Source organism: Morus notabilis, unplaced genomic scaffold (assembly GCF_000414095.1).
Source record: "Morus notabilis unplaced genomic scaffold, ASM41409v2 Scaffold410, whole genome shotgun sequence".
Classification (NCBI taxonomy): domain Eukaryota; kingdom Viridiplantae; phylum Streptophyta; class Magnoliopsida; order Rosales; family Moraceae; genus Morus; species Morus notabilis.
The window spans coordinates 31-26,160 of record NW_010359246.1 but is presented as its reverse complement, the minus strand read 5'-3'; the positions used below and the strand labels follow the sequence as shown (position 1 = coordinate 26,160).

General features: G+C 32.7%; 5 protein-coding genes across 5 annotated transcripts in view; 2 read left to right on the top strand and 3 right to left on the bottom strand.

Annotated features, from left to right (window-relative positions):
• Positions 1 to 410, top strand: part of LOC21396667 (zinc finger protein 1) — a 1,328-nt gene extending 918 nt beyond the window's left edge. The window contains exon 2 of the mRNA XM_024162891.1: positions 11 to 410. Coding sequence (XP_024018659.1) covers positions 11 to 410 — 400 coding nt within the window. The remainder of the gene's footprint in view (positions 1 to 10) is intronic.
• A 4,214-nt stretch (positions 411 to 4,624) lies between these two features.
• Positions 4,625 to 6,354, bottom strand: LOC21396666 (uncharacterized protein At2g39795, mitochondrial). Its single transcript, XM_024162874.1, has 3 exons — positions 5,989 to 6,354; positions 5,173 to 5,504; positions 4,625 to 4,973 (listed from the first exon to the last, which is right to left on the bottom strand). Exons 1-3 carry the CDS (start codon positions 6,244 to 6,246, stop codon positions 4,811 to 4,813), a joined length of 753 nt encoding a protein of 250 aa, XP_024018642.1. The 5' UTR covers positions 6,247 to 6,354; the 3' UTR covers positions 4,625 to 4,810.
• Positions 6,355 to 8,396: 2,042 nt separating this feature from the next.
• LOC21396665 (protein MNN4) lies at positions 8,397 to 10,326 on the bottom strand. The gene is made up of 4 exons (XM_024162892.1): positions 10,057 to 10,326; positions 9,412 to 9,540; positions 9,202 to 9,238; positions 8,397 to 8,765 (listed from the first exon to the last, which is right to left on the bottom strand). Exons 1-4 carry the CDS (start codon positions 10,287 to 10,289, stop codon positions 8,397 to 8,399), a joined length of 768 nt encoding a protein of 255 aa, XP_024018660.1. The 5' UTR covers positions 10,290 to 10,326.
• Positions 10,327 to 17,159: 6,833 nt separating this feature from the next.
• LOC21396664 (deSI-like protein At4g17486) lies at positions 17,160 to 18,952 on the top strand. Its single transcript, XM_010093872.2, has 3 exons — positions 17,160 to 17,413; positions 17,835 to 18,122; positions 18,634 to 18,952. Exons 1-3 carry the CDS (start codon positions 17,281 to 17,283, stop codon positions 18,894 to 18,896), a joined length of 684 nt encoding a protein of 227 aa, XP_010092174.1. The 5' UTR covers positions 17,160 to 17,280; the 3' UTR covers positions 18,897 to 18,952.
• A 4,630-nt stretch (positions 18,953 to 23,582) lies between these two features.
• Positions 23,583 to 25,557, bottom strand: LOC21396662 (hydroxyproline O-arabinosyltransferase 3; the record flags this gene model as incomplete). Its single annotated transcript, XM_024162884.1, has 7 exons — positions 23,583 to 23,843; positions 24,017 to 24,130; positions 24,415 to 24,486; positions 24,628 to 24,697; positions 24,793 to 24,890; positions 25,168 to 25,369; positions 25,458 to 25,557. Coding segments are annotated over 7 exons (917 nt in total), but the record flags the coding sequence as incomplete, so codon positions are not given.
• Between the last annotated feature and the right edge of the window lie 573 nt (positions 25,558 to 26,130).

The window sequence follows — 26,130 nt, the reverse complement described above, 5'->3', positions numbered from 1 at the left end:
TTCCCTACAGATCATCATACTCAAGCATGGCTTCTCTGCCTCTGCATGGCTCTTTCAACAGGTCACTTGGTATTCAGGTGCATTCCATGATTCACAAGCCTTCTTCTTATGGCCATTTTCCCAACGTCATGATGATGAATAGTACTAGTTCCTCTCAGCTTTATGGACATAATGGCTGGCAAAGGCTGCCTATTGATCAGCAGCCAGCAATCGGGAGGAATTTCCACGCTGGAGAGGCCGGCGGAGGGCTCTCATCCTCCTCCTCCTCCTCCGGCGGTGGAGGCCCCGCCAGGTTCGATGCTGTTCGGAGATTTTCTCCGGAGGAAATTGGAGGGTTGTGGTGGAATAGTGGCCATCTGAAGACTAAGCAAGATGAGTTGCAGAAACTTGACTTGTCTCTCAAGCTCTAAGAAATCACTATCTTTTGTTTTTCTTTCTTTCTTTCTTTTTAATTTTGAATTTCTCTTGTTGTTAATTTTTTTTTCTTTTTTTTTTCTTTTTCAAATTGAGTGTCATTTTTTGTTGAGTAGATCCTCTTGTTTACTTATGTAATTAGATGCAACTTTTGTAAATGCTTGGAATATTTTGTTCTGAAATTCTCAACTTTGAAGCACTTGAATTTCCAAATGTCATTTAACTTTGTTTTTGTGAACTTGGGACTTTTAACTTGGAACAAAGCAAAGCACTTGAATTTGCTTTTTTCTATGATCTCACTTCAATTTAGGTTTGACGGTTACAAGGAAAGCAAATCTCCATACGTTAAAACTTAAAACAGCCTAGCTTCATTAAGTCTCGGAGGTTTAATTGTTCCTTAATTGCCTTTTAATTAGCAGTTTATTTTTGGATAATATGCCCAAGTTAAATTGAATTAAAAAAAAAAAAAAAAGAGGAATCCGAGTGATTGATGAAATTCAGATTGCAACAGTCATCTTGGATGTAGTAGTCAAATAATATTGATGCAGCTGTTATTCATTTCACCGATTCGAGTTTTCAGTTTTAAATTTCTATGACACCAAAATATAGCATTTCTCAAAAATTTTAAATATAACTTTAACAGAAAACTTTATTCGTAAAAATTTTAATATACAAAATGACTTGGAACGGTCGTGCACGATCATTGTTTACGCTAGGCGATTTAGTAGCTAGGTCACTCGATATAAAGGTTTTTGCTAATTTCACCTCCTATATGCCATATACTAGTAATCCTGATGAAAGTTAATCATCGGCCCAAACAGTAAAAACAAAAGAAGAACAAATTGGTGGTGGTAATAATTGTAGATGACAATTTAGTTCACCAGATATCAAACATGGGACTCCCTGATTAAGGTCATGTATCCTATAATTATATAGTGACATGGGGGCACAAAACGTGCACAAAATTGGATGCTTGTAATCGTCATTTCTCATAATTAATTGACGTGGTCGCCCACAAAATGTAATACAACTTGGACGGTTGTGATTGTCAAGAGACAACATCTATGACCCACCAGCAGTTAAAGTAATAGACCATCCCTTCCGATGTATTGAAGATTCAAAAGAGGTAGGTGTAGCAAACCCATGTGAGAACAGGGCAAAATAATGACCCTTTTGCTATGCCATCACATCATTTTTAATTACTCATAATATTATCCTATTATATTAATGAGTAAGCTTGATCACCTTTGATTTTTTACCAAGAAGATCTCTTGGGTGGGTCCAGATCCTTTCTGATGTTCACAAACTTAATAATGTGGAGTTTGTCATAATAATAGAACATAACTCTCCTCAAATTAAGATGTAAAGTAACTGAAAGAAGTTTAATTATGGCACTTAATTTAATCCAATTTCTAACATTAATCAAGCTAGGAAGGATTGTGATAGGGTAAACCGGCTGTCACACAAAAGTCTTGAAAATGAAATATTTGATTTTTCAAGTGTTGGATTTTCGCCACATGCTGTACATCAGTTGGGCTGTCCATTTTGTTTGTGTTACACTGCCTTATTCCTTACCATTTTTTGCCATTAAAATATTGGGGAACCATTGATTTCGCCTCTCAATTAAGGAACGGCTTTTGGAAATCTTATGTATATTATAAACTTGGAAAGAGATACATGAAAGATTTGGAGCTATCATGTTGCCGAAATTAGGTGAAAAATAAAGCATGACTTGGTCTTCCCTCACTAGTATAGTCTTTAAGGATTAAAGATGTTTTGTCGTCTTCCGGATTTATATATTGTGTCTAATCTTTTTAGATTAAGCTCTTTTGCTTATAAAAGTATATTATTTGTCCATTTCAATGGGGAAAAAATACAAAGAGATAATCAACATCAGGCACATGAGTGCGGTATAATACTACATGTAGCAGAAGACCTGTTGACAAAAAGCTCTGACTTAAAATAAACTCATCTTCACTTGTTAAAGAATAGAGTTCAAAACGCAAATTTAAGACACGTATTGATAACAAATCTAAAATTACATCTTGCACTAGTAGTGCTTCATATCCAATGACGTAATACCAATAAGTAAATTTTACACTGCGTTAAATATGAGTATGTGATAGCATTATATGCGTTCATCGGTATGCTCTATCAGCATCACTAGTGTTTAAAGATTATTATTTTACTTTCACATTATTTATGCAGAAAATTTTGTATTTGTTATAGTGATCTGATGATTAACAATTACATCCTATCAAAGTATTCTCCTGTGCATACTAATTATATTATTTAAAAAATGCTTTGTGACTCCATGTCATATATATAGCGCATAGTGTAAAGCCAACTTTACAGGGAGAACAGAGATAGGTCTTCCTCTCTTTATGCGGAGCCAAATAATTTTGCTCATATATCATAGATATACTTATATTTAAACAGTAGTAAATAATTATTGTCTTTCACATAATAAGCCTCTCACAATTTGAGAAACACATGACATGTTTTCTTCACAACTTAAACTTTTTTGCTGCGGTATTTTCTCTTAAAAAATTCAAATTTAACTTTTTGCTACAGTATTTTCTCTCATGTAAAATTCATTTTACAACTCAAATTCTCAACTCCAGCTGTGAAAAAACATACCATGAATATTGCTATTTAAGTATGAAAAGCTATTTGGAGAGATGGTGAATAAAGTGCTGAAGATGACAAAGTATGGCCTTACCAGGGGAAATAAAATGACAGTATATGACATAGAATATCCAACACTATAGGACATCAACTTTGAACTCGTGCACATTGCTGACAGACTAAGGGCCACAAAGCTCGGAATCTTATCCGTTATTTGACTGGTAACATTGTTGTCTAGCAATGAATCGTATAATCTATTTTGTTTTGTTTCATTTTTTATTTTTCCCTCTTCTGATAAGTGGAGCATATTGTGATTGAAAATTGAGTTCACTGCTTTAGCTAATGGCATTGGCAAAACCAATTGGACAAGTAAAGATTTAACGCTGGGAAATAAACATAGAAAACAAGAAAAGAAGTGGCCCGCAAAGCATCTACAGCTGTCAGATAGTTCAACATGACTCACAAAATTTTTTGAGCTACAGTGGGTGTACGAAGCCTAGTCAGTATCCTAATGTAGAGTTATTACGTGGATATATGGTATTTTCACGCATATTTTTACTTACTCTAATTTCTCAAATATTAGGTGGCACGAGTTTTGATTTTTGGAAAGGGCTGGTAAAATTTTACGCGTCATATCGAATTAAACCACATGCTCTATCACTTGTGCGGGCCCTATCAATTCCTTTGAGTTTCGGTCTTGCGTTAGTTGGGCCCCTGATCTTCGTAGACCAAGGGCGAACACTCATCGTTTACGGCATGGACTACCAGGGTATTTAATCCCGTTCGCTACCCACGAGTGTATTTGGCCTCAATTCCGAGCTTACTCCTATCAAAGAGACTGGCATTTTACTTCGTCCTCCCTTGTTTTGATCCCTTACTACTTGATACTAGGAGAATTAAGACAAATTGCTTGATTGCTTGGTCCGACAATACAGGGTCTTCAAGGAAGAGGTTAGGTGTTAGGGCTTTCTTTCTCACAGTCTAGGGACTGCCTTGCTTTTCTTAGCCCTAGCTACGCTACCGTAACCAGTTGTTAAGCTTCCCATCAGATAGTTCAGTCGAGCGGCGGAGATAGACACTTTGGATTCGGCAAGCTACTCTGCTTTCACAATTAAAATTAGAGAGCAACACAATGAGTTTAAGAGATACGAGGGGCGTAATTCTCTTCTTCGTCAATGTAAAAACCTACAGCAGTAGTTAAAAGTGAATGTAGCTCTTATATTAAAAGTGAACCATTATGAATCTTACATGCACGCTTGATTACATCTCTTTTAGTAAAGGATTAACACATCTTATCAGTGACTTTTTTTTGGCATTTCTAAAACTTGAAGCTCTTAATTGGGCAAGTGAAGGGAAGAAATCGTGGAGATATTAACCAGCAGTTCATTAATTATTGTAAAGCGAAGTAGAAATTGATGTCAATTTGTAGACGAGGGAATTAGGAACTTCATAACCAGGTCAGAAGATGGAAACAATCACGAAATGCATATTGATCTAACTTGTGTCTATTTATATACGTGCATTTACATGTAATAGGTGATAACTGAAAGTAGCTTTACAAACATAAATTTATCCCAAAAAATTTTTTTCAAAGGTAATAATGAAAGCTATTAAATTTCTTCGTCAAATTTTACACAAGTCTATGGCATTACAACCGGTCAAAATCACATGCAATGCTAGAAGTTGCATCCAGGTTGAATTTCCATTGACCAACACAAGCAAAAGTCTATATAAAATCAAATCCTCAGCCCAAAACTCCACTTCCTTCTTACTTTCTTTCAATAAAAGATTTCACAGTTTCCATCCATCTAATAAACTCGGTTTTCTCTTTGTTCTTCACGTACGCGTGCACAAAAGCAGCAAGTTCATCATTTATGCCCCTCTCTTCCAAGAATTCAAGAATTGCATCATCTAGTTGATCATCCAAATCCCTGAAAAGACCACCAAAAAAATCCAAAACAAAAAAAGAAAAAGAAATCAATAGTTAAAATGTAGGAGAAAGCAGATACTTCCAACAAAATCAAGTCATAATATTTTGTTCAACCGGGTTCTTGAACTTAAAATTTTAGCTTGTTTTTAGTTCCTCCAACTCCCAAGCAACAGAAGGAGCATTAACAAAAACTATCGTACTTGCATTCAGGGCCACCGTAAGGCTTATCTAGGACATTGTCGCATTTTCGGATGGAAAGCTTCTCAACCTCTAGGCCATCCGACCAAGCTGAACACAAAAATTCCAACACATTATCACTTCCTTCCTTGGAGATGTTGACAATCAGGGTAATGTGAAGATTCACATCTCCTTCTGCAGCATCCACAGCACCGGAATCTGGACCAGGGAGAGCTCCATCAGGCATTGTCGCTTCGATTTTTATGTCTTCCTTATCTCCGAATTTCCTAGTCAAGCTAATCCATTTTTCTCCAGGCCGATCATCAACTGAAAACGACTCAAATTTTGTAACTGGCTGTAACAGAAGGAAATATTAATATTACAACTTACACCCCGAAAATGCCAAAATTCTTTACACCACTAGAGTAAAACTTGGCTAAAAATATAGTCTTGCCATCATTTCTTTACAGACATATCCTTCTAACTGGCTGTAACAGAAGGAAATATTAATATTACAACTTACACCCCGCAAATGCCAAAATTCTTTACACCACTAGAGTAAAACTTGGCTAAAAATATATTCTTGCCATCATTTCTTTACAGACATATCCTTCTATTTCTTAGTTTACAAAGCAGTTAAGCAACAAAACCCAGCATAACATCAAATTAAAAATAGTGAATTCACATTTTATTTTTTTTGTGATTTCGAGAAAAGATAAACAAACAGCTTGGTTGAAATTTCTCGTCTTTTTTTCTGTCAGAGAGAGTATGAATAATCAAATCAACACAAGGATCGGCTCCAAGCAAGAATAGAGAAGTGAGTGAGTTGGCAATAATACCTGGTTGAGAGGAGAGCGGTCGAGTTCGTAACGGATCTCATTGCGAAGAAGCCTGAGGAGGTTTCCCTCGAAAGTGGATCTTCGCATTTCCGAAATGTAAGTTCTTGGGGATTGCGCTGATGAGAATTTAGGGTTTAACAGAGAGATTCGTGGTCTTTGTTGTTCTTCAAGTTGTGAAGCAAGAATTTTGGAAGAAGAAGATGATGATGATGACAGAGAAAGAAGGGGCTTTCTCAAAGGTCGAATTAACGGAGCCATTGAGGAAGCTTGAGAGAAACTGAATTGGGATTTTCGTCTTGGGAAGAGATTGAAGATTTTCCAGCAAAAAAATGCCGGTCTTCTCTTCTCTGTCTGGGGTTTAGGGACTTTTAGGGTTTAAGGTCTAAAAGTAAAAAAACCAAAGCTACTGGGTCCTAAAGTGAAAGTAGAAGAACCGTATATCCTTGAAAAATAAACGACAGTCGTTTAGAGAAAAAAGGGGAGATTTAGCGTTCAATCTAACGCCGTCGTTTTCTGTTCAGCAACGACTTCTTGCACGTGTTCAGCAAACGACAGTCGTTGTCGTTTACAGTTTGTTGTTACAAATAACTTTTCAAATCTTGTTGCCCAAAAGTCAGGAAACGACATTCCTTAACAGACATAAAGATTTTTTTTTCCCTTCAAGGTGAATAAACGGTATGCCGTTTTCATGACATCTAATCTGATTAAAGAAATATATCGTTTTGACAAGTAAACAATAGCGGCACTCTCCATATTTATGTCGTTTTAACTGAAAAAATGACCGTCGATTCCATTTTTATTTTTCATGTTTTTCAAAAAAAAAATAATAATAATATTTTTAAAACAACGTTTGGCGCAATAAAAACGAAAAATAAAAATAAAAATAATTTTTTAATTTAGTATAAAATGAGAGAGAAATGAAAATTGACTTTTAATAGTTTTTCATTTTTTATTTTTATTTTCTCCTCTCTCGAGCAGAGAGAAAGAGAGAGACATTAATTGGTTATTTTATACTGAAAACAATCTATTGATAAAACTTCTAAACGTATTTTTAAAAATGATTTATGTCTGAGATTGAAAACGTTTTTATTTTCATTTTCATATAAAAAAACAAAATTATTTTGAAGCGAGTTCCAAACGCACCCGACATTTCCTTTTTCGTGTAAAATTTGTTGCCATTATCCAAAATTCCAAACAAATGAAATATTTTTTACACCCCTTAAACTTTAATCTTAACAAATCTCCCTTAATTCTAAAAGTGTTGTACTCTAAAACAAAAAACATTGTAGAGTGCCCTCAAAAACAGCAATAAAATTTAAACGGAACTTGATTGGCAGAAAAAAAAAAAAAAAAAAAAAAAAAAAAAAAAAAAAATTGAAAATTTCAAATAATGATTAGAGCGCATCATGTCACTGCAACATTTATAAGGGAAAATAACGGTTTGCTCCCCCCCCTTTTTTTTTTTTTTTTTTTGACATAAATTGCTCTCGCTTACATTTTACGTTCGCATTTTGCATCTAAATGTGAACGTAAAGCTACGCGTCGCTTTTACCTCAAGTTGCTGTCGTTTCTCAGTGACATGAGGTACAAACTACAACATCAATACGCTTTCAGAAAAAAAAAAACAAGTGAAGCGGAGAACAAAAGTAGAATGAGATATCAGGAAGAAAAAAGATGCCAGAATAAATAGAACAAATCGTCACTTCACCCTTATGAGTTATAACTACTTGTTAAGGAGCAAAAAAATTAAAATAAAAATAAAAAAATCCTAAATCTAAACTAAACAGGAATTAAAATAAAAAATAAAAAATAAAAACACACACACACACACACACACGTGTTGTCTTACTCACATCGTATAAATTTATAAATACATCCCAACTTAACCACTTAATAGGATTTGGAATGTGAAAACTATGTTTTAAAGCCATTCAAATGTTTGTTCTTTCAACCAAAAAAAAAAAGCCATATCTCTGTTTAATTTTGTAGGAGGCTAGTAACAAATGAGCCCAACTAATCTGAATTTTTCAGGCTATGGTTATGCTCTCCTCAAATTTGAGTAGAAACAGGCCGTGACCAAAAAAACGTTAGCTCCCTTAGTTCTTTTGGAAAACTAGAAATAACTCTTTGTAATCACACTCATGAGTGACGAGCTCAACCAACATTTACTTGTAGACTCTTTAAACATTTCTGCTTAGAAAGCCTCACAAAATTCTATACATCCTTACATTCCAATGGACATGCTCGGGGCAGATTCTTACCTAGGCAATTGTCACACAACAAATTCTTCTTCCAAGATGTTTCACTGAACTAGACCGAGGAAAGATGACCGCCAAAAATTATTTCTTTCATGTTACGCAAAGATAGATACAAACAGAAAAAGAATGTCAAATGAAGAAGCTTAATTTTCACCTTTTATCATCTTGTGAGATACCTCCCCTTTGGTTGCTGTCTTTCTGACCCTGTGCGGATTTCTGTCCACTGAGACGGTCTTTCTCTTTGGATTCATTTGATTCGGATCTACTGTCCCTGCTGCTTGTCTCGGCAGCGAGATGTTTTTTCTCGTTACCATTTTGTTGTTCTTTCACCACTCCAGTACTTGATTGCTTCTTTGACTCGATCACAATTTCTTTCAGAGTTTCCTCTAGTTTCTCTAGTCTTGTTTTCACCTCCAAAAGCTCAGGAACAGATTCTGCTTCCTTTTCTTGGGTAGCTTTTAATTCCAGCTCTTTCGCTTTCTCTTCTTCTTCTTCTTTCTTCTTTTTCTGCTCCAATTCCTGAGAAGGTGATTTGATGAAGAGAAAAACATCAAACAGGGATGCCCTTAAAAAGGGTGGGAAGGAACGAGAAACTTCTTTCGGCTACTAGCAAGCATGAATAGAAACATCCAACTGTATGATCTCATTTAACATGAACTTTCACCACAAAAACTGAATGCTTAAGAATGGAAAAATTATGAAACACGCACGCAAAAACATTATAAAAATGAAAATGAAAGAAGATATTTCTGGTGTATCAGTTGACTACATTAGAAAATCCAAGGGTAATTGTGGCATGTCTGATGTGTCAATTGATTTTAGGTTAACTTAAAAAGGTATATTGAAGATCTACTATAACTGATATGGATAATGAAACTAGAAATACAGAGTCTCATCAAGTTCGAACTGCCTTTTTCGACCAATATGAATGAAAACAAAGGCGTATAGAACATACACGCAAAGGCAGTTTGTGCCTATCTAGCATTACAAAGCTGCATTCACAAAAATACCATACAAAGGATCGGCAAAGATTAAAGAAAGTTTGATCACCTCTTCCATCTTTCTCATCTCATATCGAGCATATTGAGCTACCAAATATACAGCTGTTACACATGAAATAGGTTCCTTCAGATAGTAGCACAAAACCAACAGACAAGTCAATTACACAAAAGATGATTTTCCATAATGATTTTTTTTTTTTTTTTTTAAAGATGATTTCTGTTTAAGCTGGTAAAATGTTATACCGAAGGAAGGCATCAAGGCAAAGAAGAGTTGTACCAGGTGGAAATCGATCCTGATGATCAAGAACAGCAGAGAAGAACATGTCAAACAACTAAGTAAATGCCAAGAAAGAAAATAAGTATTCAAGATAAAAAAACTGGATCAAAACAAAAGTAGACTTAAATCGATAGAACAAATGAATGGACGATATCATGCTTTCTCCTCAGCCCACTTCAACTAAGAAACCATCAAGTTAGCTACATAAAGTTAGTCCTATGTAAACAACAGTCTGTAATCTCATTGTAGGATTGGATTCACAATTTCTTTTTGTTATATCTAGTTTATTAAATCTTAACCTTAAAAGAGATTGGCCCTTTTCTCCAACTTCTCACGCAGTTATAAATTACTAAGCCGATTACCTACTCTCAGCATAAGTTTCGAACACCTATCAGCATGCGCAAAACTTGTTCGACGAAATGCCGGAGAGAACAAACACACAATCAAAAGCCCACGACATTTGCAACGAAACAAGCAACAGAAAATGCAAAACATAAATCGAATGAGCAGAGATTTGCGTGCTTTGAAATACCCAAATTTCCTCTTCTTGGGAGGATGAGTGAAGAGGATTTTGGCGGCAGCCGTGAAGTCGAGATTGTCAAGCTGCCGATACGTCTCGTCGTACTTGGTCAAACTGGACTCAGCCTTTTCGCTGCCATTGCCATTGTTGGTTGAGCTTGAGCCGGTGGCGGTGGGCTTACCGGAAAACGACCTCGTTTTAAATCGGTTCAAGGCTCGAAACCAGCTCTCTCTGGCGCGAAACATTTGCTTTGATTTGTTGGGTCTTTTTCGGGCCTAACAGTTTGTGCAGCAAACGACAAACGACAAGAGAGGTGCCCTTTTGAAAAAGACGAAGAAAATAATGTTGGATATGGACTGGACGTGGCTTTTGACGTAGACGTTTGGTTGATGAATTCAGAATCATTTTTAATTTATGTGTATTTTTTATAAAAAAAATATTATTATGAGTCTCGAATTATGACATAAATTTTCGTACTAAACACGTTGACTTAGTTATATTTTTGGATGGAAACGTTTGGGTAAAAAGGTTCAAGTGGTTTGAATCAAGAAGTTGTTTCAAGAATATTGGCAAAATTTTTTGAGACTTGAATTTGATGTTTTGAACTAAAAAAGTTTAAGAATTCGTTTAAAAGATATGCTTAAATTATGATTTGAGTTTTTTGGGCAAAACTATACGAGAGTGGAAATTTTAGAATTCAAAATTTTTTTGTGAGAAAAAAAACATTATAACATAATGATAATTTAAGTTTGAGTATAGCTTTCAAACAACTCATTAATAACTTGAGTTTAAGCCCCCGTGTTTTCTTTGTTTTGAATTAAGTTCAAATCATGTAATCAAACTTTTCATTTGAAACAATAAAAGTTTAAACCACCATATTTTGAACTTATTTATCAAACGAACTATTAAGCTCGACTCCTATAAAAATCAATCGAGATTATTTCACACTACTTGTTAAATGTTTGTTAATCCTTAATGGACTAAAGTGATACTTTCTATTTCTCGTATAAGATAAGATATTTTTAGTACGTAGGGAGGTCTTACAGTGGCGGATTTAAGTATAGCTCAATGGAACCTACTGCCCCCAATTAAATATTTTTTGAAAAAAATATTACCTTTAAAAAATTTAAAATTTTACACTTAAACTCCCACTAAAATAATATATGCCTCCATTAAAATAAATATATTTTTTTATATACCCACATTAAAATAATTTATTAAAAAAATTTAATGTACGCCCCACTGAAGTGAAAGACTGATTCCAGGTTGTATGATCAAATTTTAGAGAAGTTGCTTCCCGTGACCAAAATTTTAGGGAAGCTATGGTTGTTCATCGTCTTCATACCTTTTATTCACACACACACACACACACAAATATACACACACACACACACACACACACACACACTTTTGGTGCAATTGTTATTACCGCAATACAACTTATGTAGTTGTCTCCTACCTCTTAGTATTGTCATTATATAACAAATTAACAATAACTTTGAAAAAGGTATAAGTTATAACAACCGCAATTTAGATTTACAAGAAAAAGTACATGATTTATCATGAATTTATGAAAATTTATTATTTTTATGATTTTAAATAATTGACTGCCATCGTGGCCTTTTATTTTTGTCTTTATTAATTTAATAATAATTATTTATTTTGAGTGTAGTGATATAAATAATATTTTTTATTATTATAAGAGGTATTTTTTTATTTTTTTTAAAAAATTTATTATTATTGCACTTGTTTAAAGTCATTATTTCACAAGTGGTTGCAGGCATCTACTAACTGTAACAGTTACACACCCGATTCCATCACAAGGTGTAAAATCTAAGTCCCTATATTTATTATTTTTGTTTTGTTTTGTTTTTTTTAAAAAGTCATTATTTCATAAAATGAATGTTTCCATAGACTTCAATTCTTGCATCGAATGTAATGTGCGTGAATACTCTCTTGCTTGTCAATATTCGTATTGCAAGCGTAAAACTGAAGGACTCTACAAAGGGCCTATGTTCAACTACCAGAAATGTGATGAAACGTATGGTCAGATGTGAGTGATGCTATAGGTATGCAAAATACGTTTCATAGCAATTTTCTACAGTTTATATGTCGTCGTATTGTTAATTATATATTATCAATCTAAAGGAGACGTGTATTTTATCTTCGTGAAAAAAGGCTGCCCAAGTTTGAATTTTGAAAAACAAGTCAATAATTTTCTACCCCATCCTAATATCGAAAAACTCCTCAAAGTCAAGTCACAAGCCAGTACAGTTTGAACCGTTTTAAATATGTATTAAAAGATGGAACCAAATCTGCAACCTCTACTCCAATACCACTAAACCATATTACCGTCTTAGGCATCTGGATATTGTTTTACATTTACGTTCTTACAGTTTTGGTCAATGATCTCAAAAATAACTGCTCTCATGATTTTCCCTTTTGAATTCTCAAATGATTATCCCATCAAAACTGTCATTTTTTTTCCTTCTAACCATATCCGATAATTCAAGCAATAAAATCATTGTGCTATACCGTTTGACAAATTTGAACACACGCATAGTTAAGTCACATACACGAGTGTTATGTATATAGACATAATTAAGCCTCGTTCATTTCACCGATTCGAGTTTAAAATTTGAGTTTTGTTACAGTAAAAAGCTTTCATAAACAGTCACATCTAACTTTTTTACTACAGTAAAAGCTTTCACATAAAGTCACATCCCAATTCAAATTAATGAACTAAACAGACCCTTAATTTACATATAGATATAATTAGTTTACATATATCTACTCTATCTCCTAAAAGTGAGAATGGATTTTCAGAGGTTTCGTTGCTCCTGTTTAGTTACTCTTCTACCTTTTTCATTTCACTTTCTTAGCTTTATTTATTTATTTTTATTTTTTTAGTTTTTCTTTTTCTCTTCATTTTTTCCTTTTTTTTATTTAATCTTTTAATCTTTAATTTTTATATATTCTCAAATATATCTCATTTAAAAAATTTTCTTACAGTTATTTGAAATATTATTTTTTAATTTCCCTGTTAAATTAATTTATTTTCAAATGTGTTCATACTCTTTACATGAACTTACTTGTGATCCTCATAAAATTCAGCTTCAATTGCGAAACATTTTACACAAATTTTTTTCTTAATTTTTTTTTGTTTTTTTTCTATCTTTTATTTCAGATTTTTTCTCACTTTTTGCCTTTATTTCTTTTATCTTTTTTTTTCTCTTTTTATCCGACGATTTATATAATTATAGTTTTAAACGAGTCACACCCATGAAACCCGCATTTTTTACTGATATCTATTAAAAAATCCTAAAAAAGTCTCACTTTTTGCCCTTATTTCTTTTATCTTTTTTTTTTCTCTTTTTATCTGACAATTTATATAATTATAGTTTTAAACGAGTCACACGCATGAAATGAAACCGCATATTTTACTAATATCTATTAAAAAGTCCTAAAAAAGTTGATAAGAGACATATTTCCAACCTCAACGTGTATAATGAAAATCGATCCTTGAATGTTAGGTAAGAGATTCCAGTACTTTTTTTTTTACGTACTTTCTCTTCTTTAGTTATTGTTTGCATAAAATAAAAAAATAAAAAATAAAAAAAATAAAAAACTTTGGCTCGAATTTTGAATATAAAAGCTTTTTTAGATCACGAATAAATATATATTGTAATCATTATGAAAATTTCAACAAATTGAAACATAAATTGTAATTATAAATGTTGTAAGCTAGCAATTTGACCCTAAATTCTACTTTTTTCATATTCTCTTCCTTTCTTCATCTCTCTTGTAGATTCTTCTCTCCGACGACCTTTTTTTCTTTTCTAATTTGTAGTTTTAACAGCTTCATAATGCATACAGATATTGATACTTTTAAATCTCATTCTACATTAGTAGTAATGAATTTGGCTACTCAGATCTTAATCTTGCTATTTAGATTGGAGAAACTAACGTGATTTTTTTTGTCACTCATTTTATTATTTTTTATATTTATTGTTTGACATGTGTACTTTATTATCTTATTTTTTATTTAAATAATAATTATTTTATGTTAGTGAAGTTTAAGTGTCAAAAAATTAATGTAAAAAGTGAAAAAAAAAGTGATAGTAAGAGTCACGCTAGTATTTCTCTTTTAAGTTATTTTTTGTGTCGTTTTTGTATGGTTTTATGTTAAATGTATAATTTCTAGTAGATACGAACAATTTTAGGCATACAAACATTGACATCAAATTTATTATTGCGCTAATAAAAAAGTTTTATACTTCAAACGAAGGAGATTTTAAAAGAATTGAAGATTTTTTTTTACTAGAGCATTAAAGCTTAATTTCTATCTTTACAGAGCTTGTGCAATAAAAAACTCATCTATATTTTTCGGTAAAAGCAATGACTTGTATAAGAATGCGCATCGGGTGGAATGAGATCGGGTATCCTTCCACCACCCTACCTCTGTTTTCACCTTTGCATCATATACCTGCCCTTATAACTCCGAAGTCATAGTCAGGGTCGGAAATTCCCATCCAGCAAGCTTTTCTTATACTTACCCATTTACCTAATAACAAAAGATATTGTGACCAATTAAATATAAAATTGATCAACATAACACTAATATCTTTTCTTATACTTACCCATTTACTTAATAAAAAAAAATATTGTGACCAATTAAATATAAAATTGATCAACATAACACTAATATCTTTTAAATTTATAAATTATTAAGGTATTTTAAGATAGTAAAATAGTAAAATACTTTTAATTTTTTTTAAGTACATAATTTTTAAGTACTAGTATAATATATAGCATATATTTGTATTAAAAATATTTTTTAAAATATATATGTATATCGGGGTAGGGGTGGGGCGGGGGTACTTCATCTTCCCCACCCCCCGCTTTCGATTCGGGGATAATATAAATTCTATATCCGCCTCCATCCCTGTTTAAGAACCCTTATATCTGTTCTATTCAAAGGGGTACCCACATTTACGAGTAAAATGCTCATCTTTAAACTTGTATCTTTTGTTTAATATAAGAGACTATATCGATATTGGTATCTTCATGGAATTTATACTTATATTAATATTTTAGTTGAATAAAATGTTATATTTATTCTAGAAAAAATTATAAATATTACGAAAATAGATAGATCTATATTTAAACAATTAATTATAAACAAAAAAATCATAACTATCGGTTTCTGACTATTAAATCTGGTGAAAATCAAATCATATTTAAAAAGTATGCAATAAAAATAATTTATGATGTACCGGAAGCTTAATTAACGAAAAAAATGAAACAATAAAATAAAGTGGTAAATAAGTTAGTATGTTGATTCACACAATATACCTGAGAAACTATTTCAAAAACCGTTGATTCACACAGAATACCAGAATTTAAGATAAAATTGAGAGAAAACTCAAAATTTTATTCAACTAAACTAGTTTTTATTACAAAAGGACGTCTAAATGTATAGGTAAAATGAAAATTGAAAACTAGCCTATTATGAAATAAAAATAATAAAAATATGAAATTTTCTAAAGAAGGAAAATTTTGAACTGGAAAGAAGAATTAAAACTACCCGACATAAAAAAAAAAAAAAAAGAAACGCAATTAAAATTGAAATTCGAATTTCTTAGGTTAAACTTATTACAAAAATGGAAATTATTAAAAATGAAAAAAAAATTGCTATTTTGAAGGCCTAAACGATGAAATTTCCCTGAAAAACATCTCACATCGTGGCAAAACGACGAGTTTTGTTCGTTGAGCCGCTTCCCCCTAAAAACACATTTTTTTGTTTAAATCTAACATTGCCAAAGGACTCCATGAAAACTGAAAAAAATATCTTATTTGGTTTTGAGATGTTTCTAACGCGTCATACAAATAAGATTTTTTTGCACCGCATCAATCTAACAACAATAATTAGAGACTTTTAGGTAGTTCAATTTGTAAGGACCTACTAGAGAAACTCTCATGAAAGAATATAAAAGATAAACTTGAATCAACGAATTGAATGATACCTTAAACTCTATAAGCAATAAATCAACTCTTTCAAAACAACTTAATTTACAATGTAGGTTTTCATTCATTTAAAATATTTTAGATCTAGCCCTCAAAAATTATAAAATTACTTTAGTGGATATTTGGTTCATTAATTTAAAATTATAATTCATAATTATTTTTAATTTATGTATATTTTTTATAAAAAAAAATACTATAATAAACCACGAACCACGATCCGAACCTTACTTCAACCCTTCTCTCGCTCTCGCCCTCAATAATTATTGATATGAGTTTAGAAAGAAAGAGAAAAGAAAATTGAAATTTGCATGTGTTACCCAGTCTATGCACAGTTGTTAGTGTAGCCTGCAAAGGTTGCAAAGGCTATTACAAGACATGATTATGACCTCCTCTAAACACGACAATCCATCCTCTATAATCTTTAAATCCATTTCTTCGATAATTCAATGCCCATTTCACTCTTGGGTCAACATCAGCCAATAACCATTCAACAAGAAGATTAGGAATTTGGGATAAATAAATGCAATAAATAATTATGAGCTTTCATTAGTTTTTAATAGTATAATAATAGATACACTTCTTATCTGGGCTGGGCCCCCTTCCTCTTCCTATGCATCCGAAACCTCATATTTATTTGGATTTATGACTCAAAAAGAAAAAATTCACAAAAATAATAAATCCCACTAATTACAGGTCATAATAAAATATGACACGCATCCACTATGTACCATAATTGCGTACGTTACTTTCTCCCAAAAAAAAAAATTTTCAAAAATTCAAACAAGGAATGAAATGAAACCCAGCTCACAGAATCGGGGGTGTAACTAATCTCAATCATTACTGTAATTCCAACTAAATCCAAGCCCTTTTTTTTTTTTTTTTTTCAAAAAACCCAGATTTTATTATTCTTATAGATAGGATTATATATCCATCAACACCCAAACTATACTCCGAAAAAGGAAAAAGAAAAATAGACAGTGCAGCACCACTTCCAGTACTTGCCCGCCGGTGGAACCCATTAGCAGAAGATTCTCATTCCTTTTCCTATATATACATATATATAAAATTTTATAAACACACAAGTCTCTTTTTCTTTCTTTCTTTGTTTTTTTGCCCGATTTTTATTAATCTTCTTGTGTAATGGGAAAACCACTGTGGAGCTGAAAAGGACTGGTGGTTTTTTTTTTTTTTTTTTGAAAGAGAGAGAGAATGTTTTGCAGAAAATCTTGCAGCAATGAGGAAACGGGATCTGTGCCAGTGTACCTCAATGTTTATGATCTGACACCCATTAATGGCTACGCCTACTGGCTTGGTCTCGGAGTTTACCATTCTGGGGTACAAGGTTTGTACTTTCTTCATATAATTTTCTTGTTTGGGATTTTTTTTAATGGTTCTCTAAATCCTTGGATGGTGCAATCTAGATCTGAATTTGAATTCGAATTTGATTGATTAATCATCGGAAAACAGTTTTGCAATACATTTTCTTTGTTGGGTCTTTTTGTTTTTGGGAAATTCTGGCTTCACTCGAACAGAATAGAGTCCAGATTTAGTGAAAAGTGAGAATCTGAAAAGGTTTCTTTTTTTTTTCGTTTTCTTTTTTTGATTGTTTGTTTGATGAGAATGTGCAAAACAAAAGAGCAAATCTTGGGTTTCAGAATTCAATATTTGAACTCTCTAGTCTCTTCTGTTTCCCAATTCCAATCAAATCTAAACTTTGATTATTTACTTTCAAAAGAATTCTGATAAAAATGTATTGCTTGCAGTTCATGGAATTGAGTACGCATTTGGAGCACATGAGCATTCGACGACTGGGATCTTCGAAGGAGAGCCCAAACAGTGTGATGGGTTCACATTCAGAAAAACAATTTTGATTGGGAAAACGGATATGGGACCTGCACAAGTAAGAGCAGCCATGGAAGAGCTTGCAGAGGATTACAAAGGAAATGCCTACAACTTGATCACCAAAAACTGCAACCATTTCTGCAATGAGGCTTGCATTAGATTGACTGGAAATCCAATCCCAAGTTGGGTTAATCGCCTTGCAAGACTCGGTAACATATGATTCTTAATCTTACCAGTGTTTTCCTAGTTACATGATTATTATTCCACTTTGACCTTTTTAGTTTAGACCAATTGAGTAGTTAGTTCAACTAATTAGTTAAAAAAAATTTGAAATGATAGTAGACATTATTATTTTTGTTTTCTTTTGGGTTGTATTATTAAAAATTAGTGAAAAGGAATAAAAGGGAGAAGAGAACACATAATAAACAATATTAACGTGATTCAGCGTTGCTAAGGAAAAGAGAGAGAATTCACTAGTAATAAACACCATATAAATACATAAAAATTACCTAATTGAGAATGTTATTCAGGACTATGAGATATCTTAACATGTTTGGTTCATGCGTTTAAATCAGTAATATTAATTTTAGCATTTGAAATTTAAATTTCTTATAAAAGAAAAACACCGTAACAGAATCAAAATTATGAGTTTAAACACATGAAGCAAACAAGCTCTAACTTTTTGTATGTGCATTAAAGATAAATTATGTAATATTGCAGGATTCATGTGCAACTGTGTTCTTCCTGTGACTTTAAACTCAACTAAAGTTCGACATCATAGGATTGAAGACAATAATAACAAGCCTTTGGAAGGAGAGAAGAAGAATCTGACAAGTAGTGAGTCAAATGGTCTGCCTTGTTCAAACTCTTCCTCTTCAGCCTCTTCTTCTCCTTCTACCGCTACAACTCGCAGAGGTAGAAGCAGAACCAGGCGGCCTCTTCCGCCATCTTCTCCTTTGATTGTTGGCTCTTCAGCATCTTAAAGCCATGTTTTCCATTTTTCCAAAATGCTCATAAAAATGAAACACAAAAGCAAAAGAACAAGAAATTCATAGTCTAAGTTCTTATTTTATTTTGTTTCTTCTGTGGTGTTATAGTGGCTAACATCATATTGAGCAAAGCATGCAGCACATACCTGCACATGGGTATGCTTTCATTTTTTTAGCAAGTGATGATGTGTTTGAAACTCGTTTCAAAATGATTTTGTTTTTTGTATGAAAATAAAAATGAAAACGTTTTCAATCTCAGACAAAAATTATTTTAAAAATGCGATTAGTAGGTTTATCAAAAGATTATTTTCAGTATAAAAAAATCTATTAATATCTCTCTTTCTCTACTCAAGAGAGGAGAAAATAAAAATAAAAAAATAAAAAATAACTAAAAGTCGTTTTTCATTTCTGTCACATTTTACACTAAATTACAAAACCATTTTTATTTCTGTTTTTTATTTTTAATTATACCAAATGTCGTTTATCTCCTGTTTTCATTTTTTCTTTCTCGAAAAACATTAAAAAAAAAAAAAAAAAAAAAAGAACTTCAAACACAGTTGATATGTTTCTGCAAAGGTTACCTCATTTTATTGGATTTTCATTTTTGTTTCTCTTGTACCCCGCGCAGATGGAAGTTTTGAATTTTTCTTGGATAAAAGTTGAGATTGGATGTTGACAAGCTTGTATTTTTTTTCTTCCTTTTTCTCTTCTATTGAAAATTATGTGATCACAAAGTGGGACAATAATGCGACAGAACAGAATAGTCATACGAGAGGGAAAAGGAGATTCAGAAGTGATATCAATGTTGTTGTGGTTCAAATGTGTTTGCTAAAGCCCCAAGGCACGGTGAAGACAGTGAAAACTGTGTTTTCTTTTTTTCTTCAAGATGAAGTAAATATGTTCAAGCCTGTCCTTGTAACTTTGTACTTTAGCGGGGGAAATTTGGACGAGGAAAGTGCTATGTTGAAATGATCAATCCCCTGAATATATGCTCTTAAGTCTCGGCTTTAAGTATTCCATCTTCTTTTGGGGAAAAAAGTCGTTATGGAACGTTTGTACTTTAGCATTTTATCAAGTTGGTTCAAAAAAACAATATCACCCGAATATCTCATACCTCTATTTTGGAAGATGAAATTATGATTTTGCCCCATTTGTTCAAAATATTATTTTTCAAGTAAAAGGGTTGTCTTTCAAAGTTGTATTTTTTTTTTTTTTCAATTTCAGGCCTTTTATTTTTGAGGAGTTTTTCCCATAAGATCTCTTTATTAGTAAGACCTAATTTCTGACTATTAAATATAATTAAAATCACATATAACTGAAAAAATATGTAGAATATATAATTTTTAATACAAATTTGACGGCTGAAAACATAAAACTATTGACAATTTGTTTTTTCTTAGTCCACCAGAGAAGCATCTTTTTTTTTTTTTTTTTTAAGCTTTTAGATTGAAATGATAAAATTGTGATTTGTCTCATAGAAAGGACCGAGAACCGTGAGTAATTTTTCTTAAAAACAACAAGAGACCTCAATAGCCAAAGGGGCCAGAGGACATAAAATTCACTATCATATTCTTTTTCGAGTAGCAAAAAAAAAAAAAAAGCACGAGACCTCTATAGAATTTTCCGAACACAAGGGACCTATCTTAATAAAGTCGAATACTAAATGGTATGCATTTTCCCTATGTTCTTCATTGGATTAAAAAATTGTATTGTACCAAAAAATTTAAATAAATAAAAAAGGTCCACTAGTCGTCAATCATGGACCTACTCGACAAGAAAGGAAAAATGCATCATTTAACATATTTCACACCTATATTTAAAATAAATAGCATAATTTCTTAATGATAGAAAACTATAGCATATTCTTACTTCACTTTTTACATAGAAATTTTTATTTCCAATTTTATCCTTTTCGGACCTAATCCCAAACACTAAACCCTAATATAAAATTTCCTCTCTCTCTTCAGCTGTTTCTTCACCCCTTTCTCTCTATTGGACAACCCATAGCTGTTGAAAATGATGTCTTTAAAGTATGAGATATAATAAGGATATTTTATTATTTGATTAATAAAATAGTTTATTCATTATTTATGTGCATGTATTATTGAATACTTTATGAATATCATTAAAAATTTCACGATTATTTATATAACTTTAAATATTGTATATACGTGTTATATACGAGAAGATAATATTTAAGGATAATGATCGAAACGATGTTCGTAATGAATTTAATTAAAGTTTTAGAATCTTTAATTAAAACATTACTAATACATGTCATTCTCATTAAGAATGAAATGGTATTATCTGCATCATTAATATAGAGGGATATTGAATAAGTATATTATGCATAGTGAGATTATGTAGAATTGGGACACTGACACAATTTGATTTTCTGATAATTTCTGTTAAATATAGAAAATCAAAATTTTAGTCTATCGATGGTCATATATAGAATGATCTTAATCCTGAGTTGTTAGGAGACTCCTATTTGTAGATTCGTGTTTTTTTACTTACTCAGTACGGATTTTGAGATCCTAAATCCTATTCTTTGTATTTTAGAAACATGATGAAATGGATAGCCGGGAATGCTAATATATAAGATGGAATCCATTCCTTCTTCTTTGAAGTATCAGATAAATAATTTTCTTGAGGGTTGATTCGGTACTTGAATAAGTAACGTGCTCGTATTCATGAATATGGTTTATGAATATATTATTCATTATAGAATTAATAGTACTCAATGATAAAGATGTAATTAGAGAGGTTAGGGGATTTTACGAAGCTCTAATTATGAATTATTTATGAATGATCAATCTATATGTAGTGATATATCAAATGGGCACTTCAAGTTCTTATAAGTAAATTATGTCTATAATTTTGAGAGTGCAATTCTAAGTTTTTAGTGGAGTAACTTTTTAGAATTAATAGATTAATTAATTAATTATTAATTTATTGGAGCTTGGAATTATAGGTTCATGAGTCCTAGCGTCATCATTATATTATTTGCAAGATAAGATGAATTATCAAGATTTTATTTCACTCGCGAATAGTTAATTTCGAGCTGGCTTGTAACTGTTGGATGATTTTGGCTAACTTGGTTGATTTCTTGAGACAATTCTTTGTGTAGTGTCCTTTTTCTCCGCAGTTGAAGCATCGGTCTGACTTAGGGCTGTCTCGTCTCTTTCTTCTAAAGAAACGAAACTTTTTTCCTTCTTTTCTGTCAGACTTTTTTGGCCTTCGAGACCACAGCTCATAGAGATGTTCAACCCTCTCCCATGGTGGAGGAAAGAAGTCTCAAGACTTCTTCAAAAATACAGTATCTGGACCTCTCCAGCAAACATCCCTCGGGTACACACTGTATTCCTCCTACATCGTCCATATCTGCTCAACTCGCAAACACAAGGGCTATACACACAACATGAAGTGTACGCCTGGCATACTAGCTTTAATTATCCACAGTCACTTAAGGACATCACAGATGACCTCGTCAAGGTACTGTGTAGAGAAAATGGTCACCAGCCAAAGCTTCCTCTAATTATTTTATCACACACTGTGGTGGGACCATAGGGGGCGTGTGATACAGGGAAAAATCTCACTGGGATTTAGTTGCTTGCTCTCCAAGTAATCTGATTTACTTGTTTGATAAGTTTTCTAAATTCAAAAAAGAAAGTAAAGTGTTACTTTATTTAGAATTGAATTTGAACTAAAATTGAAAACCGAATTAAAGAGGAATTTTTTTTCTCTCTCTTACATTGTGTTGCGGGCCCCTTAGTAAATGAGAAGGAAAGTTTGTTTTCAAAATTAAAAGGGAAATTGCATTTTTAATGAGATTAAAAATATAATAACTACTAATTTCCTATTATTTTGTCTACATGTAAAAGAGTTCTCCTTATGCTCTATAAATAAGAGATAATAGGAATTGGAGAAGATGATTTTGACCTCCTAATTCCTTAAGTTGGCCGAAATTTAGAGAAAGAAAAAGAAAAAGAAAAATTCTATCAATTTTCTCAATTCTTTCACATACATGCGTTAATAGTGAAAGAATACTAAATTATTAAGTAATCTGATAATTATACATTGAGCAGATACTCATCGTCTTGTGAATTTCAAAGAGTAAACGAAAAAGACTTTGATATTCTAAAAAAACTTTGGAATAAGAATCGTTCGTTAGTCAAAAACCTCAAAATATCGTCATAATCATTGGCAAGATATTTATTATCACAAATTAATAAAATTAATTTATTATTACATAAATTAAAATAATTTATAGCTTATTTAAAAAGTTTTACAAAAATTTATTATTATACACAACTCACGCTACCACGTTTTTGCACTCGAAAACGTTTCGAAAACCAACAATAACCTTCTCTCTATTTCATCTCAACGAGATTGCTGAATCTCTAGTTCGTTGTTCAAGGACGACGATGACGGAGATCGCCATGATCTCCGGCGACGCACGACCTTGTCACCACTGGAGTTGTCGCGAGTTCGAGCAGCGACAGCGGCGGAGATCGCTTTGATCTCCGTGATCTTTGACGGAGATTGTAGATCGAGGTCGTCATCTCACAGAACGAGGCATCGTGCCGTCATTGCAAAGCTCGGATATGCTTTGTCTCCATCGGAATCAGACCGAAGCTTCTCCGGCGTCGGATCTGCTCTCCTTTCCCCTCCTGAAGCCTAGTCTATAGTCTCATCCGCCGTCCGAAGCTCGGATATCACAAATGGAGGATGACGCCGATCTAGTTCAGCCACTCCGGTCACCTTCATCGCGGAAATCGTCACCATCAGATCCTTTCTCTCTCCGATCTTTGATGGAAGCGTTCCTTTTCGGTGATTTTGGTTTTGTCTGGGTTTGTGAAAACTGAACATCATTTTTGCCGAGTTTTGTTGAGTGGTTTGTTGATTTGGTTGTGTCGATTGTTTCCCGGAGGATTCAAACTATGTGATTTGAATCATTTTTGATTTACGTAAATTTTTTATGAGAAAAAATACTGTAGCGAACCATGAATCATGATTCGAATCGGGAACGAATCCCTCTACCAAACATAATTATTCTTTTGAAAACTAAACATATGTAATTTTCAAATATAAACATATTACTGTAGACATACCACACTTTCAGGAACCCCAGGTGGTGGCAGCGAGAGATTTTTTGGTGGAGGTCCACGTAAATATGATCTCTTGTCAAATCTCCACTCACCAATTTTACCATATGTCAATTCACCCTGCATAAGAAGCAGCCTTAGATGCAGGTACTAATTTTGAATTACAGAGAGGTAATCATTTTTCGAAATTTAGAAAGCACTCAGCTCTCTCAATATTTTAAAAATAATGATAGTAAATGAATTATAGATGGGAATCATTTTTCAAAATTTAGAGAGCGAATTTAAAGAAAAAAATTAAAAAACAGGATCACATCACTATAATACAAAAGGAATATAGAAAGCCATAACTGGAATAGCAACTTATCATAAGCTAATGATAGAAAGTAGGAAAGATATTATTTTACCTTTAAGTTGTAGTCACATCCATAAGTAAAATGAATTATGAACTTCTTACCAATGTCCAAATCCCACGGGGGCTGAAAATTTAACAAGAAAAGAATTCATTAGAAAAGCTTCTGTGTAAACATGCGACAAAATTTGTCCCATTTCTTCTCATAAATGGAAAGAAAGGTAAACCAAATTATAATAAAAGAGCTTCACTAGGTTACATATCAAACCTGAAGCATAAAGTCCCTCCGGAGAATATGCTGCACCCCATGTAAAGCAGATGCCACAGCATAGGCATACCTTTGTTCAACAAAAATGGATCAATAAATATACCACTACCAGCTAGATTTGAGAAAATGGTAAACTATGCAATCCCTTTGTTTTCCTGTGCTTACATTTCTAGCACCCATCCGAAAACTTTGTCGGCCTCAGGGTCGTCTTTCATTCTCAAAGAAACATTCATCCAGGTAGGAGCAATCTTTTCCAGCAAGTCCTGACTTAATGAATCCGCATGTTAGACTCTTCTTTTTTTTCTCAAGCACATGTAAATGACGAAAATAACTGTAAAAACAGTTGTGGTAGAGATGGTCAAAACAACAATGAAAAAGGTAAAGTAGGGGAAAAGAAGGAGAATCTCCATGCCGAAAAAAATAAAAAAAATCCTTTCTATCTCATACCTCCAGAAGTTTTGTTTCCAAAGACAAAATACAATGTCCATTACCAGAGCAAGATCAAGCCATAAGTTAAACAAGCAATTCCAATATTGTTACCTTCCTGATAATGACAGGGGAATTGCCAATTGGATCAATATTTGTCACCGGGCCATTTTCCTCGGGATAAAACTTCCTCAAGATCTTTTCATGCTGAGCAGGCGTAATGTAGAAAAATGGGAAACCAGCAGGATAATCTCCATGTGCCAAATTAGGGAGAGGCCTCACAAATACATGATCAGGCTCTGCCATCAATATGTATCTGCAGCAATAGAGCGAGGAAATGGTTTAGATACATAGTTAAGGTATGTCTCAAACAATTCAAAACCATCAACCAAGAAAAAACTCACTCTTCTTCAATTGTAGCCTTCTCTAGCCACTGAACGAAAGCCCATGGTCTGTTTAACACAATATACCCCTGTACAGAGGTTACAATCAGCCCAACAAAGTCTAAAGAGAATATAATAAATTAGATACGTGCACACTGATAATGACAACAAAACGTATATGGCTACAAGAGTTAAATATGAGGAAAAAGAAGGAAAAACGGCCTCTAAATGGTCCTTTTCTTTTTTGGAAAGGAAAACAAAACTGTTGGTACTGGTTTGAGTCTTTTAACACTTTATAAGACAATATGAATAATGCGGAAATATAAAATAAAAGAACACTAGAACAAAGAACAAAGAAAAAGTACCTATGAGGCACCACTCTTATAATATGTATATAATAGTATAATTATGTATGCATGTACGTATGACTATGAGGCACCAGTCATAAATATGGGCGAAAAAGGGACAAAAATCATAGTTCAATTTTCAGATTATAAATAAGAGGAATAGCTAGCGAAAAGACAACGCAGAGCACAGGCATGTTCAGTATCTTGAGAACTAGTTTAGGATCTATGGAAGAAAAGAAACAAGAGTAAGCGAAGACCAGAGGTTATACTTGAACTTGACAAGTGAACTTGAAATATTAGAGTGCTGTTCTTGCCTGTAAGGTAATCAAAGCATAAACTTTTGGTTC

What these genes read in the sequence shown, in the direction of transcription:
- LOC21396666 (XM_024162874.1), bottom strand. Translation starts at nt 6,246, where the DNA reads ATGGCTCCGTTAATTCGACCTTTGAGAAAGCCCCTTCTTTCTCTGTCA. An exon ending in ACCGCTCTCCTCTCAACCAG is followed by an intron (nt 5,505 to 5,988) that starts GTATTATTGCCA and finishes CTTCTGTTACAG; the next exon opens with CCAGTTACAAAATTTGAGTC. An exon ending in TACGGTGGCCCTGAATGCAA is followed by an intron (nt 4,974 to 5,172) that starts GTACGATAGTTT and finishes TGGTCTTTTCAG; the next exon opens with GGATTTGGATGATCAACTAG.
- LOC21396665 (XM_024162892.1), bottom strand. Translation starts at nt 10,289, where the DNA reads ATGTTTCGCGCCAGAGAGAGCTGGTTTCGAGCCTTGAACCGATTTAAA. An exon ending in TATGGAAAATCATCTTTTGT is followed by an intron (nt 9,239 to 9,411) that starts GTAATTGACTTG and finishes TTGTGAATGCAG; the next exon opens with CTTTGTAATGCTAGATAGGC. An exon ending in GGCACAAACTGCCTTTGCGT is followed by an intron (nt 8,766 to 9,201) that starts GTATGTTCTATA and finishes TCACCTTCTCAG; the next exon opens with GAATTGGAGCAGAAAAAGAA.
- LOC21396664 (XM_010093872.2), top strand. Translation starts at nt 17,281, where the DNA reads ATGTTTTGCAGAAAATCTTGCAGCAATGAGGAAACGGGATCTGTGCCA. An exon ending in TTACCATTCTGGGGTACAAG is followed by an intron (nt 17,414 to 17,834) that starts GTTTGTACTTTC and finishes TATTGCTTGCAG; the next exon opens with TTCATGGAATTGAGTACGCA. An exon ending in TAATCGCCTTGCAAGACTCG is followed by an intron (nt 18,123 to 18,633) that starts GTAACATATGAT and finishes GTAATATTGCAG; the next exon opens with GATTCATGTGCAACTGTGTT.